The sequence below is a fragment of the Panthera onca genome, chromosome A2, assembly GCF_046562875.1.
Source record: "Panthera onca isolate mPanOnc1 chromosome A2, mPanOnc1 haplotype 2, whole genome shotgun sequence".
Taxonomy (NCBI): domain Eukaryota; kingdom Metazoa; phylum Chordata; class Mammalia; order Carnivora; family Felidae; genus Panthera; species Panthera onca.
Window position 1 is genome coordinate 168,905,596 of NC_138340.1, and position 23,071 is coordinate 168,928,666.

General features: G+C 41.1%; 1 protein-coding gene across 5 annotated transcripts in view; it reads right to left on the reverse strand.

Moving 5' to 3' along the window:
- ESYT2 (extended synaptotagmin 2) overlaps positions 1-23,071 on the reverse strand; it is an 82,290-nt gene that overhangs the window by 45,463 nt on the left and 13,756 nt on the right. For 3 of the 5 annotated variants that reach the window (XM_060633525.3, XM_060633530.3, XM_060633528.3), the window contains exons 2-6: positions 8,584-8,625; positions 7,603-7,737; positions 4,811-4,887; positions 495-567; positions 156-245 (exon numbers count right to left, since the gene is read on the reverse strand). In XM_060633525.3, the coding sequence (XP_060489508.3) occupies positions 156-245; positions 495-567; positions 4,811-4,887; positions 7,603-7,737; positions 8,584-8,625 (417 nt within the window). Of the gene's footprint in view, positions 1-155; positions 246-494; positions 568-4,810; positions 4,888-7,602; positions 7,738-8,583; positions 8,626-9,026; positions 10,376-23,071 lie in introns of those variants that run through there. The other 2 variants (XM_060633531.3, XM_060633527.3) reach the window with 2 other exon arrangements.

The following is a 23,071-nucleotide window of genomic DNA, read 5'->3' on the forward strand; positions in this document are numbered from 1 at the left end:
TTAAGAGATGAAGCCCTCCATTAAGAGCATTTTAAAGAGGTATGAACACAGAATTCATATGTCAGAAAAGGGAAAAGAGAGTGAAGGACAGACTATTTCTCTGCTTTACAGAGTCTTGCCAATGAATAGGAAAAATGAAATCAGCATCGACTTACTGGCTTCCTAAGGAAGAAGATAGACAAGGCTCCCACTAAGGGCATGTCTCCAATCAACGGTTCCAGGATCACCCGCATGGTACCATGAATCTAAATTCAAATGGGAAACCAAAACATGTCACAGAAGACAATTCCACAGGCCATTTACTGACTCAAGAAGGAGGACACATGATCGTCTTAGTGACTTCTGAGCATTTGACTTCAGGTTTCTCTCAAGTATAACCTACAAATAAAAAACTTAAACTTCAAAGAAATTCTCAGTTAATAAAAACTTCACAATTTTATTTTTGAATACAGCATAGGGAATTTTGGAAGACTATGAAACTTTAAAAACCTTACCTGTATACTTTGCACACCAGCTCTACAAAAATATCGCTTGATCTCCAAATCAATCTCACAGTTTCCTACAAAACTAGTAAAGAAAAAGTTCTGTATTACTATCTCTTAATCACCACAGATCTGCAAGGTCTACAATCTGAGTAAAATGAGAGCAAAGCAACCAAAACCAGCCTGTAGGCAAACCTGAGACCCATATCTGAGTCTTTAATGCCTGGCACTGCACATGTCCCTGCTAGCAGACTTGACACCTGCCACACTGATTACACACGTCACTTCTCAAAGGGCAATTTCTGGATCAGTTTCTTGATGGAATGTAGTTTTCACTCGTTTTGTAAACAACTGTTTTTGTTTAAGATATTAAAAAAGTTTATATTTCACCAGAAGTAAATTTTGCACCCATGCTCTCTCCAGTTGTGAGAAAACTAACAGCAGTGCTCCAGGGCTCTGTGACATCAAAGGTCAGAAATGATGCATCCACGTGGGGGGCACTCAAAGATCGAGTCATGGCAAACATTAATACAAAACAAAACCAACAAAACAACAGCATTAATAGAGCATAGCGCTGAATGTCAGGCTTGCATCTATTCCTAATAGGAGGTTTCCTGTGGGGTCGCTATGATCTGACTCCCACCCTCAACTCCCAAAGTAGCACGTCACGCTCCTGCTCCTGCCTGAGAACGTCTGCGGGAAGTTTGAGAAATGCTGGAAGGACGGTGCCTAAGAACACAAGTAAAATACTAATGAAAAACATCTGGGATGAATTCTTCTAACATTTATGTCCTGGTGTTAAAACCAGCACCAATAGATTCTTCTCACTGAACAGGATTCTGGATCTAGCTGGTCCAATCACCTGTTAAAAAACCATCCTGAGGGACGCCTGGGTAGATCAGTTGGTGAAGCTGACTTCGGCTCAGGGCATGAGCTCATGCTCCGTGAGTTCGAGCCTCGAGTCGGGTTCTGTGCTGACCGCTCAGAGCCTGAAACTGCTTTGGATTCTCTGTGTCCCCCTCTCTTTCTGCCCCTCCCCTGCTGGAGCTCTGTCTCTCTCTCAAAAATAAATAAACATTAAAAAAAAAAAATCTTGAAACTTTCCTCTTCTTCACCCTAAGATACAATCACTTCATTTCCTAATATCTGTCAATTACTCCTTCCCCATCTCTACTGCCAATAATCTAATCAAGGTCTCAGTGTGGAACACACAAAAAAGTGGAATGCAGATTTTTTTAAGAAACATAAATATCTGAGCAGCATAATCTGCATCTGTCGTCATGGCTGCTAAAACCATGAAAGCCAGACTACATCTTCACAACGGCATCCATTAACTGATTCCTTCAAATGTTTAATAAATGTGTACGAAACGCTCCTCAGTGCTGGAACAAGAGAACTTTGTTCTCAAAGTTTCCATCCTCATGAAGCTCATTATCAGCCTAGCGGACCGTCCCAGGGCACAGCTGAGCTGAAGACCCAGCGGGCCTTCCTCTTTTATTCTACAGATGACAACAGGGTTTGCAGTAGTGTCTGTATTTTAAAGATGTAGGTTTTCCATCAGATCATTAGAGGCAGTCAATGCTCCTTTCTAAAGTAAAGGTAATTGTTACCAACACTCTACATTTATTATATTCATACACTTTAAAAACTCAACGATGACATTATAAAAGGATCCTCAGTCAAGGATCAAAAAAAACAAAAGTGTGAAGCGTGTCTGTCAGTCGACACACTTCAGCAGCTGCCCCTTGCACAGTGTGTTACCAGGCCTCACAGGGACACAGGAAGCCATGAGCACATTCACGAAGAATGAGGACAAGAACTAAAGAAAACCACCTTTATCTGCCAGGTGTGGTGCCTGCCCTCAATTAACGGTTTTCCCATATTTTATCGTAGGAAAAGACATAGAACGTAAAATGTCCCATGTTAACCATTTTCAAGTGTACGGTTCAGAGGCGTTAAACACCTTCATCTTGTGCAACCATCACCACCACCATCTCCAGGACTCTCTTCATCTTGACAAACCCAAACTCTGTCCCATTAAACAACCGACCATCTTCCCCTCGCCCACACCCTGGTACACGCCCTTCTACTTCCTGTCTCTACGAATGTAATCACACTAAGTACCTCATGTAAGCGGAATCCTACAGTATTTGCCTTTTTGTGACAGGCTTATTTCACATGGCATAATGTCCTTATGGTTCATCCACGTTGTAGCATGTGTCAGAATTTCCTTGTAAGTTTTTTTATTTTTGGCTTTAGATGGTATTAGATAATTAGCTATATACTAAAGTCACCTGTTGATCTTTGTTTCAAGTTTTTATTTTAACCACCTGGTGCTCAGCGTGAAGGATTTCCTTTTTTTTTTTTTTTTTTAAAGCTGAATAATATTCCATTGCATGTACAGACCACATTTTCCTTATCTATTCACTCATCAACGAACATCTGGGTTGCTTCCACCTTTTAGCTACTGCTGGTGTGAACATGGGTGTACAAATACTCTTTGAAACCTTGTTTTCAATTTTTTTGGGGTATGGACCCAGAAGTGGACCAAGTTCACACTGCTGGTGTGAACATGGGTGTACAAATACTCTTTGAAACCTTGTTTTCAATTTTTTGGGGGTATAGACCCAGAAGTGGAATTGCTGGGTCTTATGGTAATTTTATGTTTAATTTTTTGAGGAATAGCTATTCTGTTTCAACAGCAATTCACCATTTTACGTTCCCACCAACAATGCACAAGGGGTCCCGTTTCTCCACATCCTCGCCAACACTTGCTGTCTTCTATTGTTTGATAGCAGCCATCCTAATGGGTGTGAGGTAGTATCTCACTGTTTTGATTTGCATTTCCCTGATTATCAATGAGGGGAACATCTTTTCATGTGTTTATTGTCCATTTGTATATCTTCTTTGGAGAAATGTCTATTCAAGACCTTTGTCCACTTTTGAATTGGGTTGTTTTTGCTATTGTTGAATTTTAGAAGTTCTTTATATATTCTAGATCTTAATCCCTTATCAGATATGTGATTATACGGATGGCACTAATTCTACAGATTGCTTTTAGTGTTGATTTTTAATAATATTAAGTTTCCCAAATGAAGAACATGGGCTGCTTCCATTTACTTATGTTTTCTGTAATTTCTCACAGCAATGTTTTGTAGTTTTCTTTGTACAAGTCTTTTACCTTGTCAGGTTATTCCTAAGTATTCTTTTTGATTCTAGTGTAAATGAGATTTTTCTCTTGATGTTTTTGGATTGTGCATGGTTAGTGTATAGAATGTAACCGATTTGTGTGTGTGTGTGCAGACTTTATATTCTGCTACTTTGCTAAATTTGTTTACTAATTCTAAAGAGGTTTTTTTTGTGAATCCTTAGGGTTTTCTACATGAAAGATCGTATCACCTGTGAACAGAGACAATTTTACTTCTTCCATTCCAACCTGGATGCCTTTTCTTTTTCTTCTTACCTAGTGGCTCTGGATAGGACTTCCAGTGCCACGAAGCGGTGAATGTGGACGCACCTGCTCCTGGTCTTGGAAGAAAAGCTTGGTCTTGCACCACTGAGGATGATGTTTGCTGTTGGGTTCTCACATACGCCTTTTATTACACTGAAGTGGTTTTCTTCTGTTCTCAGTTTGTTGAGTGTTTTTATTATGAAAGAATATGGAATTTTGTCAAATGCTTTTTCTACATCAACAGAGATGGTCATTCATTCTGTTAATGCGGTGCTTGGTTCATTTTCATATGTTGAACCATCCTTGCACCCTGGAAATAAATTCCACTTGGTCACAGTGTATAATTCTTTTAATATGTTGGTGAATTCACTTTGCTGGTATTTTGTTGAAGATTTTGACATCAACGTTCATAAAGGATATGGGTCTGTAGTTTTCTTGTAGTGTGTTCAATTTTTTAAAATTTAACGTACTTACAATTGGCAATTATCTAGGCTATTAGGAATTAAGATGCAGAAAATAAATAAATGTGGGTCTTTAACAGTTTAGTCAAAAGCCACCGGGGGTGCCTGGGTGGCTCAGTCGGTTAAGCTTCCGACTTCGGCTCAGGTCATGATCTCACGGTTTGTGAGTTTGAGCCCCTCGTCGGGCTCTGTGTCGACAGCTCGGAGCCTGGATCCTGTTTCGGATTCTGTGTCTCCTTCTCTCTCTGCCCCTCCCCCGCTCACACTCTGTCTCTCCCTCAAAAATAAACAAAAAAATAAAATAAAAAAAAATCCACCAAACAGCAGGTAAGAAGAGTGCTCATTATAGCCTCCACTTTATGGGTCTAGCTAAGTAACATTATATGTCATTAACTATGACACAGATAAAAACTTACCTAATTTGAAGGTCCAAAATAATTTGCCTTTTGTCCACATTTTCAGTGTACACCTTCACACCATTGATCCTGAGTGGCTGAAACAAGAGGCAGCTTGTTTTAAAATGCAGGGAGGGTGAAAAATAAACCCAAATGGCAGAGAGATGAGAACAAGTTTAGCCCCACGCTACAGGAATTACAGTTCTGCATTCACAGTGTACTCGATGTTCCACTTTGGGCAACTTACGTAGCTTCCATTTTTCCGTGTCCTCATCTGTGAAGTATGGGTCCTAGTGGCATCTATCTAACGAGGTTACCGCGAAATCAAAGGACGTAAGGAAATGCGCCTGGCACACAGTGAGTGCTTAGTCAAGCCCCACGGCCCCTTGTTTCTCCCAGTTTACTTTGATCCTTTCCCTCTACTCTGTCCTTACATGGTTTGAAACGTAACTTCCTTTCTGTTTTTTCTTCATGTCTTATAATTTTTCATTTCTTAGGATTTTCACCACAATGGAGCTTTTGAGTAAATGAAAAATACTGGCTGTAGGTATAATTTTAACACCTATTACCCGAGACAGAGACAGAATCACATGACTGTAAAAAGAAAAGGCAGATTGTAATAAATGTCATATTTCAAGGGCCCAGCTGTAACACCACTTCCAAACCTTCTCCCATTTTATCACATTGAGATCACTTCTAGGAAAGTTCTCAATCTCCCATTTGGGCATCAAACACTCAAGCTGAAGAAATACTTTAAGAGTACTACGCTTACTGAAGCAGCTTAGGTGCCCTAACATCTCACCCCTCAACTGGCCACAGGATTAAACTCTAAGTCTTTCCTACACTTCCTACTATCTTGGGTTCCCGGCCTTTCCCCCAATGATACTGGCTCAAACATGTACAGACTGTTGAATTACAAAGGACATGGTTCAACCCGCTATGTTGATGAGTGAAAATGGGGTATAGGTGGCTTAGGATCCTTAGCTTAAATGTCCGCATCAGGTAAGATTCCCTTAGTTTAGAGGTCTGCGTTGGGTGATAATCTCACAATCAGATTTAAAGTGCGTGTAATAGAAAATGAACATAATTCTCCCTAAAACAAACCCAGCTGGGACCAGAATTCTAACTCTCCACAAACAGGCGTATAATCTGACATCAGGGGACTGTGAACCAGGGCCTGCAAGTTAAATTTAGCCTTTGGCTAAGAAAGGTTTTTACATTTTTAAAGGGTTATAAAAGAAGTTGGGGGGGCGGGGAGAATATGCCTCAATGGCCCTTTACGAAAAAGTGTGCGATCCGATGCCTGCTTCAAGTTCACATGGCACTCGACCGTGTAATCGTGCTTTCCTATCTGCTGTGACCCTTTCAGGTCAGAGACGGTGAAGTAAATACTGAAGGGAAGTGTTATAAAGGTGTCCTGTGCAGGCACGTGTGCGCTCGAACAACAGGACTGAGCAGACCTCAGGCTTGTAACCTATTTGGAGACCTCACAGCCAAGAGGAAAAACAGCCCAGCACAACACAGTCGCCTGCAGTGGAGACCCCAGATGCTGAGTAACAGCAGGTAAGATGGAAGAGTTCTCTGTACGCAGAAAATCACTTCTGATGGAGGAAGGTGACTGACAGCCTGGGAGTATAGGATGGGGATGAGCCTGGGGACACTGATAAACACAACGCAGCCACCAGGTCACCAGGTCAGACACTCCTTGGCCACATTTATCAAATCCCTGAGGGGCTGAAGCAAAGACATCTGACCTGCAGCATACGGTGACACTGTGCTCTCTGGCTCTACTGTATGTGCTCCAAATGTGTGTACGCTGTGTGTGCGTGTGCGTGTGCGTGTTTAAAAATATTACTGAATTCTGAATTTTCATTAGGCATATAAAACAATGTTACCTTGGGAAGTACAACAGGAAAGTTATATGTCAATTACACCTCAATTAAAAAAATGTTACATTGAACTGTTAGTAATCATTGTAAACACTGACTTACAAAAATAAAAAGGAAGCTTGCCATGAGCAACTAATTTAGCTGTTGTCTTGAGGCTTTCACCAGAAGTAATATTAGGAATTAGGAGTTTTTCTTTGTATGATTCCAGTAACAAGATTTTTCTTTCCCTGCATCAATATAATTAATGTGATTCTATAAGCCTGGTGTTGGGAGTCCTTAATCGTTGTTTGTAAAGATCTTGAGGGGGTAAACATGTTAAGCTTGTTGTCGATTATTAAACTTTTAGTATGAATTCATATATCAAACTCCCTTTCCAACTAGATAAATTGTGAAAAACTGTGCAAAGGTAATTCTGACAGAAAGATGTGAGATAGAAAGAAACGCTGGAACTGAGAGAAACCAACCAAGGAAACCGAACTGGCCAAAGACCACAGTGGAAGAATGAGGGCAAGTGAGGACCTCACAAAAGACAAGGGAGGGCATCCCATGGGAGGCAGACCTGGGAGGAGCTGCAGAGACACCCTTCCAGAACTTCCCCAGGTTGCTTTCTAGAGCAATTTTCTCTAGAAAATAATTGGAAATAGCTTAATACATTTTTAAAAGTTTTCACAGCAACGTGGGGGCGCCTGGGTGGCAGAGTCAGTTAAGTGTTGGATTCTTGATCTCAGTTCAGGTCATGATCTCATGGTTCGTGGGTTTGAGCCCTGCGTCGGGCTCTGCACTGATGTTGCAGAGACTGCTTGGGATTCTGTCTCTCCTCCTTCTCTGACCTTCCCTGGCTTGTGCTTGCCCTCGCTCTCAAAATAAATAAATAAACTTTTAAGTGTTCATAGCACAAGAAAGAATACTTAAGAAGAAACTGACCTGCTGACCCACATCAACTTTTGTGAAACTAAAGGTGCTGAGGTGGGTGTTTGCTCCTCGCACAGCTGGCTCTATGGTTTCTCGAAACAACTTCTCTATAAACTGGCAAATAAAAGGCCACATGTGTTTTACGGTCTGTAAAGAAGAAAGAACTCATATCAAACAAGATGCTATAACACATAGATAATAATGTACTTAAGTCATCATGAAAAATTACACCCCTACAGTTTACCAGCATTTTTGAAAATTAAAAGGGGGTGTCTCCTTTTGGTATGCAAAATCAACATGATCTGAACTTCAAAAATGTACAACAATAAACTACTGACCAACTAATATGTCTCAGGAATTAGTTATTCTGGTTAAGCATTCCATTTAATCATACCAGCACATTTAAAATTGCTATAAAAAAAAAATCAGAAAACCCTGTGGTTTCAACTTATTGCTAAAAACGTAAAACCGTATAGGGCTTAATAAAACATTAAAGAGTTTTCTTTAATGATGGACTAACTTTTGGTGCTATAAAAGAATCATTAATCTACATTAGTTTTTACTCTATAGTTCTAAGGATATATAAAATATAGGGAAAAAGGAGATCTACTTCAAAGTATGTGATCTTTAAAAATAACTTTTAAAATTATTAATCTATTATTAAATTTCTTGAGAATTATTTCCCTTTCCTTAATATTTTCAAAAATGTTGCCTATAATTATTATGAAATAGACTCGAGCACTAGCCAATCAGGGAAGTAGACACAAGGCCAAATACACAACTATGAATATATCATTAATTTTTTCATGTTAAAGACACAGTTTTCACTATTTAGGAATGTATCAGTTATGACTCAATTTTGGGGGGAGCGGAAGCCAACCAAGTCCAAATGAGCTCACACATCGTCAACATCCAAATTGCCAAAAAGGGAAAGATGGCCCCTCGCCCTCTAATCCCACGGACAATCTGGTATTCGGTATATTCTACTCTTACCTTATTTAGCCATTCTGCTCTCTCAGTGTCTGGAAAATGAACCTAAGAGAAACACACACACACATGACTTATTGACTCCCAACTGTTTATAAAATGTCACACAGGCTACTGAACACTCTTATTGTTCACCTACTGTTCACGTAATGCGTCTTTACAACGCCCTGCTCTGAAGCGCGCACAACAGCTTCTGAGGAGACACTGAAATGTGTGACACTCCAGCTCTTTACATCCCAACAACACTTTGAGGCAGAAAAGTCTAATGACCACCAAGGCTACAGTCCCTTCTTTGAATCTGTGAGGCCCCACGGAGAGTGCACTGGAGTCCGGAACATCAGGGAGCCATTCCATGCCATCTCCTCTGTAAGACACGGGTTTCTCCCTGCCATCGCCGGCACTGCCATCAGCCCTCCAGACATCCAGACTCCCAGCCTTCGAGAACCCACCTCTCCCTCCTGCCTTCCTCTTTTGGCCCAAACCAGCCGGCAGATGCGTTTCCTCATTTGGCTCCTCTCACACTATCTCCCAAATGAATACTGATTACAGTCCTCCACGAGTAGGGCCTGTATACTGGAGAGAATGAGCACTTGCAGAGACAGAAATAAACCTATTTAGAAAAAAGGTGGAGAAGTATTTTCTTTGCCATTAAAATAAAACCCCCTTGCAAAGGAAGGCTAAAGCTGTTTTGGTAGGGAGTTCTCCTCTGAGAAACGCTATGTACTCACTCCCTCAAAGAAAGAAGAGCATACAGACCATACTAACATTCTGAAAATGGTATTTTTGGCTTAGATGTTCAATGGGTCACAAGCAGCTTTGTAAGGGTGACTGAGATGTGTTCAGAGAAATATTCTGATTTCTGGAACTGCCACGCTCACTTTCCTAAAGAAGACAGGCGCAGCAGTCAGTGAAACACAAACCCCGTACCCCACGCTATGGCTGAGAGGAGCTGGTCAGGGAATGTTCTGGTTGTGGGTGACAGGGGGAAAGATTCCCAAGAACGTGGTTCTCTGAGAACCAACCCCACCTGTCGTGCCTGGCCCTGAGGAATACGTCACTGAATGGGGCCCAGCAGCAACTGGGTCCTCGTTGGAGGCCGTGGTCACTGCACTGTCCCCGCCACACTGTTCCACAGGAGAGGCCATGGCAGGTTCTCCCTGTTCCTCTGTGTCCACAGGCCGGAGCTGCCCACTCCTTCTCACCACAGATTCAATGCGCCTGGACCATGACGGTGGGCTAGAAGGAACTGAAACAACAGTTTCTACATCAGTCAGCTTGAATCCATTCTGGGACCAAACCGAAGGGATGGCAACTTTCCAGAATTAAGAAAAAGGACGACGCTCAAGAAGAGAGATTTGGCAAAGAGAAGCGTTGGCAAAGGTTGCTTAAATCCAGACGACATGTTGCCTGGAGAGGCCTACCTGACCCGAGTGGAACTGTAGTACCAAAGGGACTATACTTTCTGCCAAGAACTAAGACATTTGGGGCTGGCTGGGGAGGGTTGCAAGGCTTGCTAGACTGGGACTAGGGAACACATGTAACTCATCCGCAGGCTGTATTCTGCCATTTCTTCACATTATAGCAAAGTAGACCAGGAATGCAACAGGTGGCTGCCACTCCAGAGTACCAGGCCTTCAGGCAGGTCTTCAGCCGTGGTTCAACGTAGCAATTTCTTGTGAGGTTGCCTTCCCTTCTGCCCTTCCCCGCTGAATCCAACCAGCCACACTGCTGACAGAAAGGACCAAAAAGCACGTGCTGAGCACCTATTTGGGGACAGCCAGAACTACTTCACTGTAGATGTGTTCCTCCTTCTAGATTTCTAAGTAAACGACACCATCATCAACACCCTCCGCAGGCCTGCCTCTTCTAGAGATGCTGTGACTGCCTCCGCCCGCTTCCCAGGGAGGCTTGGCCTGGTTTCCCAGCTAAACTGCATGGGGCTACCAGAGCTAAGGACTCACACACAGGAGCCGCGTTTCAATTACCTCACTCGAGACCATAAACTCCTACACGTTTATCAAACAGCAGATCAAAGACTTGCCTCAAATCCTATTTTGCTTTCCAGAGACATCTGTTTCTATTTAGAAAATTACTGAAATTACTGTAAGTTCTTTGGGCTGTACTTTCATGTAAAATGTTATGTGAAGTGTAAAACCTCAATGTAGTGTTGGAATTAGTTTAAAATTCTTTATCATTCCACGCTCAATAGAAATAACAACTATCCACGACAAGACGATCCTTAGGACCACACGGGCTTATAGGTGACAGCGAGACGGGGATGCTACGATGTCAACGAGAGGGGCGTGCACAGGCGGTCCATGGCATCAGTTCTACGAAACTTGAACCGCTGCTCTGCTTCATAAAGAAATATTCCCAATGTCAAGTGTCCTTTGAAAACATTACAGCAAGATGAATTTAATCTGCTACTGGAGCATTCCTTTTACCTGTTTTCAGATCTTTTCTTTGCTCCCGAGTTTTACGAAGTGACAACACAAACTGTTCATTTATACCTCATCTCCAGTAAATAACTGCAACTCCATCTGTGAAAACAAGGCCCTTATCTGTTGTGGTCTTACGCTGTGATGCCGACAATCAGCACCCACAACACACGTTGGAGCGCCCACCCTACCGAGAACACGGCAGGCTCGTGACAGGCTGGCACCAGCATCTCTATGCACAGACGGCCCATGTTCCTCAATAACCAAGACACAGACATCAGGTCCTGCCAGACACACCTGGGCCAGATGGGCCGCATCCTTCTTCCGTGAGCAGGCGGTAGGCAGCCAGTTCCTTTGTGCTAACTGGTAGAGAGTCCCCTTACAAAGCCTACAAATCTCAGAGAAACTGTTTCTCCGCAGTTTAGTGCAAAGGTTTTCCTACTACTCCTCAGGGGTAAAATGTGTTTATAGTGATTCTTACTTTTTTTACGATTCCTTAGTTTCTTTGAAAAACTCAATTCGTGCTAAGTTCTGAAACCCCATAAACAGGTATCCTAAGTACAATGCCTCACACAGAGAAAGCTTCGACTAATCTAGATTTTCTACCCACTTCAAAGATGAGGGCCTTGTCTGGGAGGCCACATGCACAAGGCTGAGTGCATGCAAATCTGCAGGCCACACTACCAGATTTTCAGAGTCCACAAAACCAAGAAGGTTAAGATCATAGAATGAGGTGGTCGATAAGAATAAGCTCCCTTCAAAGCCTTTCATATAAAAGGTTCAGAGGAGCAGGTGAAGGAAGGCAGGTGTTGAAGACCTGGTCCTTGGATGGCTGAGGTAACAAATCTCCCTCCAACTGGGTTTCCGGGAAATCTGTGAGGGCACCATCACTCTTCACTCAAACCCAAGTACACTCAAGTTAACTGTCAGGGCAGTATCATGTGCTGCTGTGTGCGTGGCAGGTTCTGTGCAAAGCTATCAACGTACGTTACCTGAGTTCATTCTTACAACAATCTACACACAGGAACCATTAACTTCCCCAATATACAGGATAGCTACTGACTGGGGATAAAAAACCAGATTTGTCTGCCCCTGCTCCTGACTACTTTATTACTAAAGGATGTTGAAAGTGCTATGAAGACAGTTAATCCACAGAGTCTACTAAATTCTCAGCAGGACATACTCCAATCAAAGAGCAAAGCCTAAACCTCAGATTATATGCCTTAAATTGTATGAAGTACTGGGGCACCTGGGTGGCTTAGTCGGGGGAGCATCTGACTCCTGATTTCAGCTCGGTTCATGATCTTGCAGTGTGTGGACCAAGCTCCCTCTCTCTCTCTGACCCACCCCAACTTGTGCATGTGTCTGCATGCGCCCTCTCTCAAAATAAACTTTAAAAAAACTGTATGAAGTACTAAGTCAGAAGTAGAAAATTTTGTGTTTAATAGTGACCTACTCATCTAGACTCTAGAGGTCAAATACAGTACAAGTCCTGAAACAGCTGACAGCAAAGTTCAACAAGCATGATAGCAATTCACAATAAAACACGATTACCAGACCCACTATTTCTAAAACTAAGAAGCGAGCAATTTAAAGACTGTTTCTATTTAGTATTTGCATGGAAGAGCCACGACACTTAAGTAGTAATGATAAAATTTCATATACGTATATTTACCCTTGTGACCCAGCAATCCCATTTCTAAGCAGTTGATTAAATGGGATAAATGATTTCTGCAAAAAAAAAAAAAAAAAAAAAAAAAAAAAAAAAAAAAAAAAGTTCCAAAATGAAAACATGTGCCTTTTCTAACATTGTTTGATTTCTCTAAGTTCACTGGTATTTCTCAAATTAGGTCTGCCAATGTGCTAGCAAATTCCTATTCATTCTGTCACACTTAAAGCCAGAGTAATGCTATAAAGCTATTGTTTCTTTCTTGCAAACACACACCAGTCCCACAAATTGCCTACAGAATTTACATTTATGTAATAATAAAGCTTCTCTACTTACCATCATGCACCAGGACAGAAATACAGGTTGACTGGTGTGAATTCTGGTTTTGTTACTGCATTTCTGTCCCTGTGCTAGTCTTTAATATACTTGCACATGTATAGACTGTTCTTGTTGAAGACGAGGCTGAATGCAGCAGCCGGTTTTTGAGCAGTTACTTCTGGCTCTGGCCTGAGCTAGGCATACGACACAGACTTAGACATACGACTGTCCTTGGGAAGCTCACAGCTGGTGGAGTGGACTGGTGTGGAAAGGTGTGACCACCAGTCCGTGAGAGAAGATCTGGGGCCAGGGGAGGATCTGATACTGCCTGGAAGAGTCCACCAGAGATATGGGAAGAACACAGCATGTGACATGGGTTTGGAAAAATTACTTGGGGTTTGCTATGCAAAGAAGAGCCTAGTCTAAGCAAAAATAATGGCATACACAATTTACTCTTGCTGGATTTGAAGATGGACAGAATGGTAAATGCTGAAGCTGAAAAACCAGGTCAGGAACAGCCTGAAATATTTTCTATGCCATGCAAAGGAGTGTTGATTTTATTCTACAGGCAATGAATGGGTCAACGCTGGAATGGTCAGGAGAGAAATGATGGAAGATTAGCATTCGACGAAACACTTTTGCAGTGCCCACAACGTATTCTGGAACTATCAGAAACAGTAGGCAGAGAAACAGCCGCACAAATAAGCCCTCAACACCAGCGAGCTGGCTGACGCTGAACGTCAAGCCGTCTCCTTGTAGTAGAGTCATCCCAAGGCATTCAATCGTTGAGGTTTTTAATTTATGAGGGATTATTTCAAAGTGCCAAAAAAAATATATCAAAATTGAAGGAAGTCTGTTACTAAATTTTAATTCTATTTACTAAGTCAAAAATCTGCTTCTCACTAATACATATTCATAAACATTTGCTTATGTTCCACCAAACAGAATTTAAAGTAGCAAAAACATCGAAGATAAAAACTGGGATACATAGAGAAAATAGAAAACATATCCCTAAATCACAGAGGAACCCATGAACATGTATCATTTGGTTTCAAACCTTACCTTTGAACTTAAAAAAAAAAAGCACAAAAAAGCCCTTAAATCTCCTTTATATAAGTCCAATTAAAAAATAAGTTTTCATATTTGTTATTTATATTGTCTCTACAAACTAGAAATAATCATTGTATGATTACTTAAGTTTTGATTATATTTAAAAGTTGACACTACCCAAGAAATCTTTTTAATCTTACCTTTAAAAAGAACAAAGGCATATTTTAGATTCTAATATAATGTTGATATTACCAAAGTTGTTTTGCTTAAAAAAAAATTAAACCAAATATACAAAGACAGAACATTAATTGTGTGCCAGGAACTCTACAGACAGCCACCGTGTCTAACCCTCACCACACTTAGAACAATGAGTGGCTCCATCTAACAGACCATGAAATAGACTCACAGAGGATGACTAATTTGTTCAAAAGCAGGGGAACGGGCCAGAGGGAAGAGACCCAGACTTGAAGGTTGGAAAGTCCTCCCTGTTACACAGGCTGAAGCATAAGGGATGCAGCTGGCTGGAGCACACCTGACTTTTCTAATCAAATCATTTCCCCCATTTTTGAACATTAAAAACATAATATGGGCTAATGCTTGAAGTTAAATAAAAGGACTGTCTTTTTTCTTCAAACAGCACTCCCCTTGAAGACAACGTTAATACTTAGCACTTGTATGGGACTTTACTGCTCAATCCAATGTCCGTAGAGGACTGAGTACCTGCAACTCCACAAAAGTACACCAGCGTATGGGGAATCCTTTTAAATTCCACTTGCATTAGCAACACTGAAACATGAAGTATCTGTGCTGTTCACTCCTTCCTTTATTGAAAAAAAGTCTAGAATAAAAATCAATACCTAGGAAAGTATGAAGATACATATCTATTACACTGGAAACGTGACTGACTTAATATTTTTAAGTAATATTCAAAAGATAAATGGGAGCACCTGGGTGGCTCGCTTAAGCATCGACTCTTGATTTTAGCCTTCAAGATCTCACAGTTTGTGAGATCGAGCCTGTGTTGGGTTCTGCACAGAGCCTGCTTATGATTCTCTCTCTCCCTGTCTCTCTCTGCCCCTCCCCAATTAGCGCCAAGTGCTCTCTCTAAATAAACATTAAAAAAAAAAAAGACAAATGAATAAAGTGGTTTTGGAAACCAAATGTCATTAAACTTCAAATAGTAAACTGGCCAATTAAGTTCACCAAACTCATTTATTCACATTCTTTCTCATCCTAAGAAGGATTTGAGCTTCCTCATCTCCGCATAGTCCCTTAGGCACTATCTCAACAACAAACAAACAAAAACCAACAGCAAAAACACACCCAACATAAAAAAACTCACCAAATTCTTACTTGGGGCAGTGACTGGTTCCAGCGAAAGAATTCTTTCGCTATTTGCGGGAAAGGGTAAAGGAGTTCAGTCCACCTGGTACAGCTGTTCAGAGTGTGCCTTTGGAACCTGGGGGAGGTCCCAACCAGCACAAACCCGAGCAAGGCCTACCTCACCAGCCACCCAGCACAATGGAGCAGGAACCACCACCCAGGGACAATCCAAAAACACCAACCTTCCTACACCACGCAATGAGTTCTATAGACGTCTACAAATTGAAAAAGCCTAAGCAGGAGTTTTATTTTCTTATCTAAAATTAACATCTCAAAAACCAGGAACAAATGGGGCAAGACTAGAACAGAACCACAGGTTCTAAGAAAACATGAGACACCCATACTTTATTCGTTGTATCACAAGAGAAACTCTGTTTTCAGGAAACCTTGTAAAGCAATCAACACATACCTTTGCCTGGAAGTACTACACCACAGGTTTACTTAAACAGACTTGACCTGCGTTCAAAGAGTTCATGAGCTGGGGAGACACTAACTAAAAATCTTCAAATGTTCACTATTGTTTTGTCTGCATACTGATTAATCTTAAAATCGATACAAATGGAAAGAATCTTGCAGCAAGTTAAAATTACCCAGAAAAAGTCTGGTTAGCACACAAATCAACCAAAGGGAGTCTAAGGTTCCGAGGTACAGAATGACTTGGATTTGGAAATGCTATCGACGAAGGCACAAGTATGGGACGTCAGTGCAAGAGAGAGTGTCAGAAACTGTCCTCACTCTCCTGACCTTGGATCAAGTGGACATTTACAATTCTCTCTATGCACTGCTTCCCTATCCTGACAGACACAGCCAATAACCTGTGTATGGCCTGCTGAGATAAAGTGGAGAGGACCTGGAGAAAAGAAAACCACTACAATTTCTAAATACTATATAATTATGATGAGAAAAAAGGCATTAGAGACAGTACTGAATACTCACATTGGACAAAACTTCCAAATGAAAGGATTTCAAATATTTTCAACTTTAAGTCATCTATCTTGCAGGGTTCTTATTACCTCTTGGTAAACATATCAGTGAGGAGTTCTGAGCATTCTGGCAGATTGGCTGCTGAACTTATCAGTGAGAAAATGACTCAAATGTAAATTGGTACCAACATAAATTTGTGCCTCCAATCTTTTTATAAACTTCTTTACCTATTTTCCAGAAGGGTTATCATAAAAGCTACCTCTCTATATTTCCTCACAACCCCCCAGTTCTAATCTGCCCTTCTCCCACCTTCCCCAGAGGCTCAGTATGCATGCAGATCAGAAAAATTAGAGCCAAGAAATCTTAATAGTTTTTTTCTGAGATACTGGGATTCTTTCTCCTAATAGCTGCTTCTACAAAGAAAGTATTCAAGGTTAAAAACAGGAGAGGGGAATGTTTCTCTCAGAACCTGTCAATCCTGTAATAAAATGTTAACAGTAGGGTCAAATTTCTCATTTGGATGGTAAAAAGAAATTGCACAAAATACCTTGGTTTATCTATTTCTAGTCCACATAAAAAGTAGGCAGTCAAACTAATTCATGCAGTAAATCCACAGTTGTACTTTTCTCAGTGGTTTGTGTCAGCTTTAGGTGGACTTTAATTACTGTGGATTTGATACACCAAAAAGAATGCTACAGTACAAAGACATTAAAATACAGTAACTGAGCTGGAAAATCCACCTGCTTAAAGGCCTTTTTCTACCAAGAAACATTTTCAAAATTCTCTCCTAGGTGCTTTTTGCATTAGCGAGAAATTTCACTAGGGACTGTAAGGAGCACTAATATTCCTTCAGGGCTTACCTGAGACCACAGGTGGTGACTATGACCGCTCCTTTATATGCTCACCACAAATCTATCAGGGTATATTTGTCGCTTTCCTCTGTGGTCTCAAACTCCAACAGTTCGAAATAAGAACTGTCTGCTGACCAAAGGAAGGCTGGCTGAAACTCCAATGGCGAGCCACAGCGTGGACCAAACCTCAGCTCCATGGTCTTGAGACTCTTCTGGCTCAAGTAATGGCAGAGTACATGAATGACCACTACCTATTTTTGTAGACCAGGAAACATTAAGATAAAAACTAAAAAGCTAGGTTTATCCCAGCACATCTTCTATAATCAAGCTGTCTAAATTATTTGAAAACCAGTTCTTATTTCTAATTCACTAAAAGAATAAATACTTTGAATGAATTTTACTATGAGGCCTTCTGTAATTTCATATAGCACATCTGCCATGTTGGATGTACTATTCATTCATCCATTTATTTCTGAAGGGAGGCTTTAAATTTCAGTGCATGCACATAATGACAGGAAAATTTAAGCCAGGACTAATATTCAATGGTAGAATCTAAACAGGAACACTTTGTTCCTTCTACCCAGGAGAACAATTAGATAGATATCCCTTCATCAAAATACTAATGTCAAGAGATTTACTTAATGCCTTACAGGGAAGATGCAGGTCTACGGATATTTTCCAAAGACTTGAAACATATTTCAATAAAATTCCAAAGTCATTTAGACATTCTTTCTTCAACTGCTCAAGAAAAGTCATATAAATTATGTCATAATCTTGATTCAGACTTGAGGTTCTGGCATAAATTACATCAATTTCGCAAATTAAAATGAGTCCAAGAATAGGAAACATGTCTTCTCATCTCCTTCACTAAACATTTAAGACAATCTGGTTGCTTTTGGTTTTAAATTCACATCAAATGCTACTATTCAAATTTATCTGCTTATGTTTTGACTGAAATGGACCAGAAGATAGATATGTAATTGTAGCACTGAATTAATTGCACATGTTCTATATACCAAGTGGAATCAACCCAGCTTTGTTCTACTATTAAAGAAAAAAAGGGGGCACCTGGTGGCTCAGTCGGTTAAGCATCTGACTTCAGCTCAGGTCATGATCTCACGGTTCATGAGTTTGAGCCCGGCATCCAGCTCTGTGCTGACAGCTCAGAGCCTGGAGCCTGCTTCAGATTCTGTGTTTCCCTCTCTCTCTCTCTGCTCCTCCCCTGATCATTCTCTCTCTGTCTCTCTCTCTCTCTCTCTCAAATAAAAAGAAAAAAAACCCAACAATAATAAGAAACTATAGGAGTCTGTGAAGTCACAGTCCCCCTTAAGTACAGAACTGACAGGAATACCAAACATCTACACAAACTCAGAAGTCACTTCATGTTTGAAAATTAACTATAAATTTTTCATTTTCAAGAAACTGGTTTATATATTTCTAAGAGCTTAATTTTATTCTCTCACACAGACAGTATATATTTGAAGAGTTATGAGAATGAAGTCACATACCCCAAATCTACCCATTTTCTCTCTTTACTCCTTTATTAGTATGCAATGGAGAACAGTAATCAGGCACTTGGAAACATTAGGGTTTGTTTCCTAAATATAACAATTTATTTTTACTAGATGTTTGAAACCAAGATCCTGATACATGCCTGTTTGTCATTAACTGTGATCGTGCAATACAGAAATACCTAAAAAACCCCAACACCACCTCCCCACACACACAAGCCTTCAATTTGGTGTTACAGTGATATCCCGGGGAGAAATATCATGGCTTACTCTATCGTTCTTTCTCTTCCATACAAGAGGCTTAATGACGGGAATCTCAGGGAAAAAATTACAAGCGTTTTTGTACATCTTTCTTTCTTTCTTTAAGAGAAAGTGCGCATCTGTGCATGCCAAGTCAGGGAGGATAACAGGAAGAGTAAGAGAGAGAATCTTAAGCAGTCTCCACGCCCAGCACAAAGCCTGATACAGGGCTCAAACTCAGAAACCGTGACCTCATGATCTGAGCTGAAATCAGGAGTCAGATGCCTAACTGACTGAGCCACCCAGGCACCCCTTTTCCCATCTCGTGATCAAATCCTGGATTCTCCCCAATTTTCCCTAGAAAACCCACTAGTTTACTCACTATATGTGCATCACTACATACAGAAATGATAATTAGATCACTTGTTCATGCACTATATATGTGTAACTATATACAGAAACAATAACTAGATCCTAAGATCACCTTCAAGAATTTCTCCTTTTGGAATATTACAGACGTTGTAAAAAGCGCCAAAAGGCCCTGTGTGCACTTCACCCAGTTTCCCCTATGGGTGTATTGTAAACAACTATAGTGCACCCTCAAAACCAGGAAGTGGATATGGTTTCTACCATTTATCTATCAATCACCTATCACCTCTCTCATTTTCTATCATCTATGTACCACCTCTCTATAACACAGGTCGTCAAAGTCGCAAAAACCACACACTACCTGACTCTATTTACATGGGCTGTCCAGAGCAGGCAAGTCCATAGAGAAAAAAACTGGATCAGTGGTTGCCTAGGGCTCGTGGGAGAGATGTGGAGGGATGGGTATGGAGTTGAAGAGAGGACAAAGTCATTCTAAAAGTAGACACTGGTGATGGTTCTATAATACTGTGCTATACTGAAAAACAATGAAGTGTACATTTTAAGTGGTTGAATTGCATGGTATATGAACCGTATCCCAAATATAGCTGTTACAAAAGAGAAACAAACATACCATTCCCTAAAATACATACTGTGCTACCATACTTCATTTATTTTACTCAGATATTTCCCAAAATAATATCAAAACCAAGTAAGTAACCCCAGAGGCCTAGAGATAAATTAGTAGCCTGAGAGCTCCGTGTTGGTGGATTAACCAACAAACAAGGACACGTTAGTGATCTACTGGCCCTAAAGGGCACCTGCCCCAATCGCTGGTGAAGAAGGAACATACAGGGGCATGCCATTATGGGGACCAAATTATTTCTGTATTTAAAAACTTGTATATATGTCAGAACTGAAATATTTGGTGAGGCCATAAAGATACATGAATTTTTACTAGAGGATATGCTGTATATTTAACCAATGTTTGTATCTCCCCAGAAAACCCCATTCTTCCACTCCCTCACCCCGTCACTCCTTCACCCTTTCACTCCCTCACCTCTTCAGTCCTCCAGTCCCTCACTGCCTCACCCCTCCAGTCCCTCACAAATTCTCTCCCTCACCCCTTCACCCCTTCAGATCCTCCCCTCTTCACCCCTCCAGGCCCTCACTCTTTTACTCCCATCCCCTGGTCCTGATTCATTTTTTATTTTTAAGTGCTTGCAGGGACCTGGCCGATCAATCACTGTACTCCCTCACCACTCTGACTCCGGCCTCTGACTCCGACTCCACACCCAGAGCAGCACCAGGCAAGCCCCCCTGAAGCAGTGCCCCCACACTGTTCTGTGGGGCAGCCAGACTCCCCACCCTTCCCTACACAAAAATGAGGCTGTCGTGAAAGTTTTAAAATCCATTTTTCTCCTCTGCTTATAATTAAAATCCCCAGCGTCTCCAGCCTGTTCTTCTCCTGAAGCTATAAGATGTAAAACAAATGAAAGAGCGTTCATGACTCATAAAAACATAAATTCACTAAATGGTCACATTTATCAGGTACTTCACAAGTCACTGAATTGCCAGATGCCATTTCATAGGTGAAGTAAGTGAAGCCCAAACTAGAATTTTTCTAGAGCGGTTTACGTCAAGCTCTACTGCTTAAAATTTACAAATGGCCTCATAGCTGGTGCTAATAGTAACAGGATTTTCATTTAAAAAGGTTCCATGTGGGGCGCCTGGGTGGCGCAGTCGGTTAAGCCTCCGACTTCAGCCAGGTCACGATCTCGCGGTCCGTGGGTTCGAGCCCCGCGTCGGGCTCTGGGCTGATGGCTCAGAGCCTGGAGCCTGTTTCCGATTCTGTGTCTCCCTCTCTCTCTGCCCCTCCCCCTTTCATGCTCTGTCTCTCTCTGTCCCAAAAATAAATAAAAAACATTGAAAAAAAAATTTAAAAAAAAAAAAAAAAAAAAAAAAAGGTTCCATGTTGGGGCACCTGGCTGGCTCAGTCAGCAGAGCATGCGACTCCTGACCTCAGGGTCATGAGTTCAAACCCCACATTGGTCATGGAGACTACTTAAAATAAAAATTAAAAAGTGTCATTTAGTATCCAAAATATTCATATAACTTACAAAACTCAACACCCAAAAAACAAATAATTAATTTAAAAAATGGGCAGAAGACATGAATACATATTTTTCCAGAGAAAACATATAGATGACCAAAAGACACACGAAAAGATGTTGAACATCACTCACCATCAGGGAAATACAAACCAAACCCACAATGAGATACCACCTCACCCCTGTCAGAATGGCTAAAATTAACAACACAAGAAACAACAGGTGTTGGTGAGGATGAGGAGAAAGGGAAACCGAGTTACACCGTTGGTGGGAATGCAAACTGGTGCGGCCACTCTGGGAAACAGTACGGAGGTTCCTCAAAAAGTTAAAAATAGAACTACCTACGACCCAGCAAGAGCATTACTGGGTATTTACCCAAAGGACACAAAATACTGATTCGAAGAGATACACACACCCCGATGTTTTTAGCAGCATTAGCAACAATGGCCAAATTATTGAAAAAGCCCAAATGTCCACTGACTAATGCATGGATACAGATGTGGTCTATACATGCATATATTACATATAGAGTACGAGGTATATATTTATAATATATACACACATATACACAATGGAATACTAAGCCATTAAAAAAAGAATGGAATCTTGCCGTTTACAACGTGAATTATGTTGTAATTTCACTTAGGTGAAATAAGTCAGTCAGAGAAAGACAAATACCATTTAATTTCATTCATATGTGGAATTTAAGAAACAAAACAAATAAACGTAGTGGGGAAAAGAGAGAGGAAAACCAAGTAACAGACTCTTAACTCCAGAGAACAAATTGATGGTTACCAAAGGGAGACGGGGATTGAGGAGGTACGGGTTGTGATGTGCACTGCGCGTTGTACAAAAAGTGTTGAACCACTAAATTCGACACCTCATACTAATATTACACTGTATGTTAATTAACAGGCATTTAAATAAAAACTTGGGGGAGAAACCCATATACATTTATAACATTTACCTAAGGATACATTTTGAAATAAAATTAAACAAACAAAACGTGACACCTAATCCCTTTCTGCCGAATCTATTTTCCCATCCCCCTTCCAAATCACACTCAACAACAGAAAATATTTTCCTTCGAAATTTTATAGGGCAACCAATATATGAGGAGTTCACAAATCTAGTTTTCCTTATAAATAACGTTAGCTTAAAGCTGAGGAGTACCTTGCAGCAGACCGATTCTGCTGAGAACAATTAGAAACATGCTCATGCACACGTGCTCACACTCTCACACACGCATATACATGCCAGAAGATACTGGGAATCTGCCAAGGCATGAAGGCCCAGTGGGGCAAACATGCAGGGTAGAAGGCACTACGGTGGGGAGCTGACCTTCTGAGACTGTCTTCCCCGCCAGGGATGTGGTGCCAGAGATTGAGAAAGGGGCTGAGAAGCAGAGAAGCCACAGAGTTAACGCAAACACCACAGGACCAGAGAGACAGGAATTGGGAGAGCTGGGTCGGCTGAGCAACAGACTCCAGGATCTGAGATCCTCAGGAGGGGGAAGTGAGCTTATCTGACAGTTTCACCCGTGAGGTAGCTGCCAAACTCTTAAGCTACTCAGGGCAAGAAGCTAGCCTCTAACAGGCAAAAGAGCTTGGCAGGCTCCTCATACTGAGGAAGC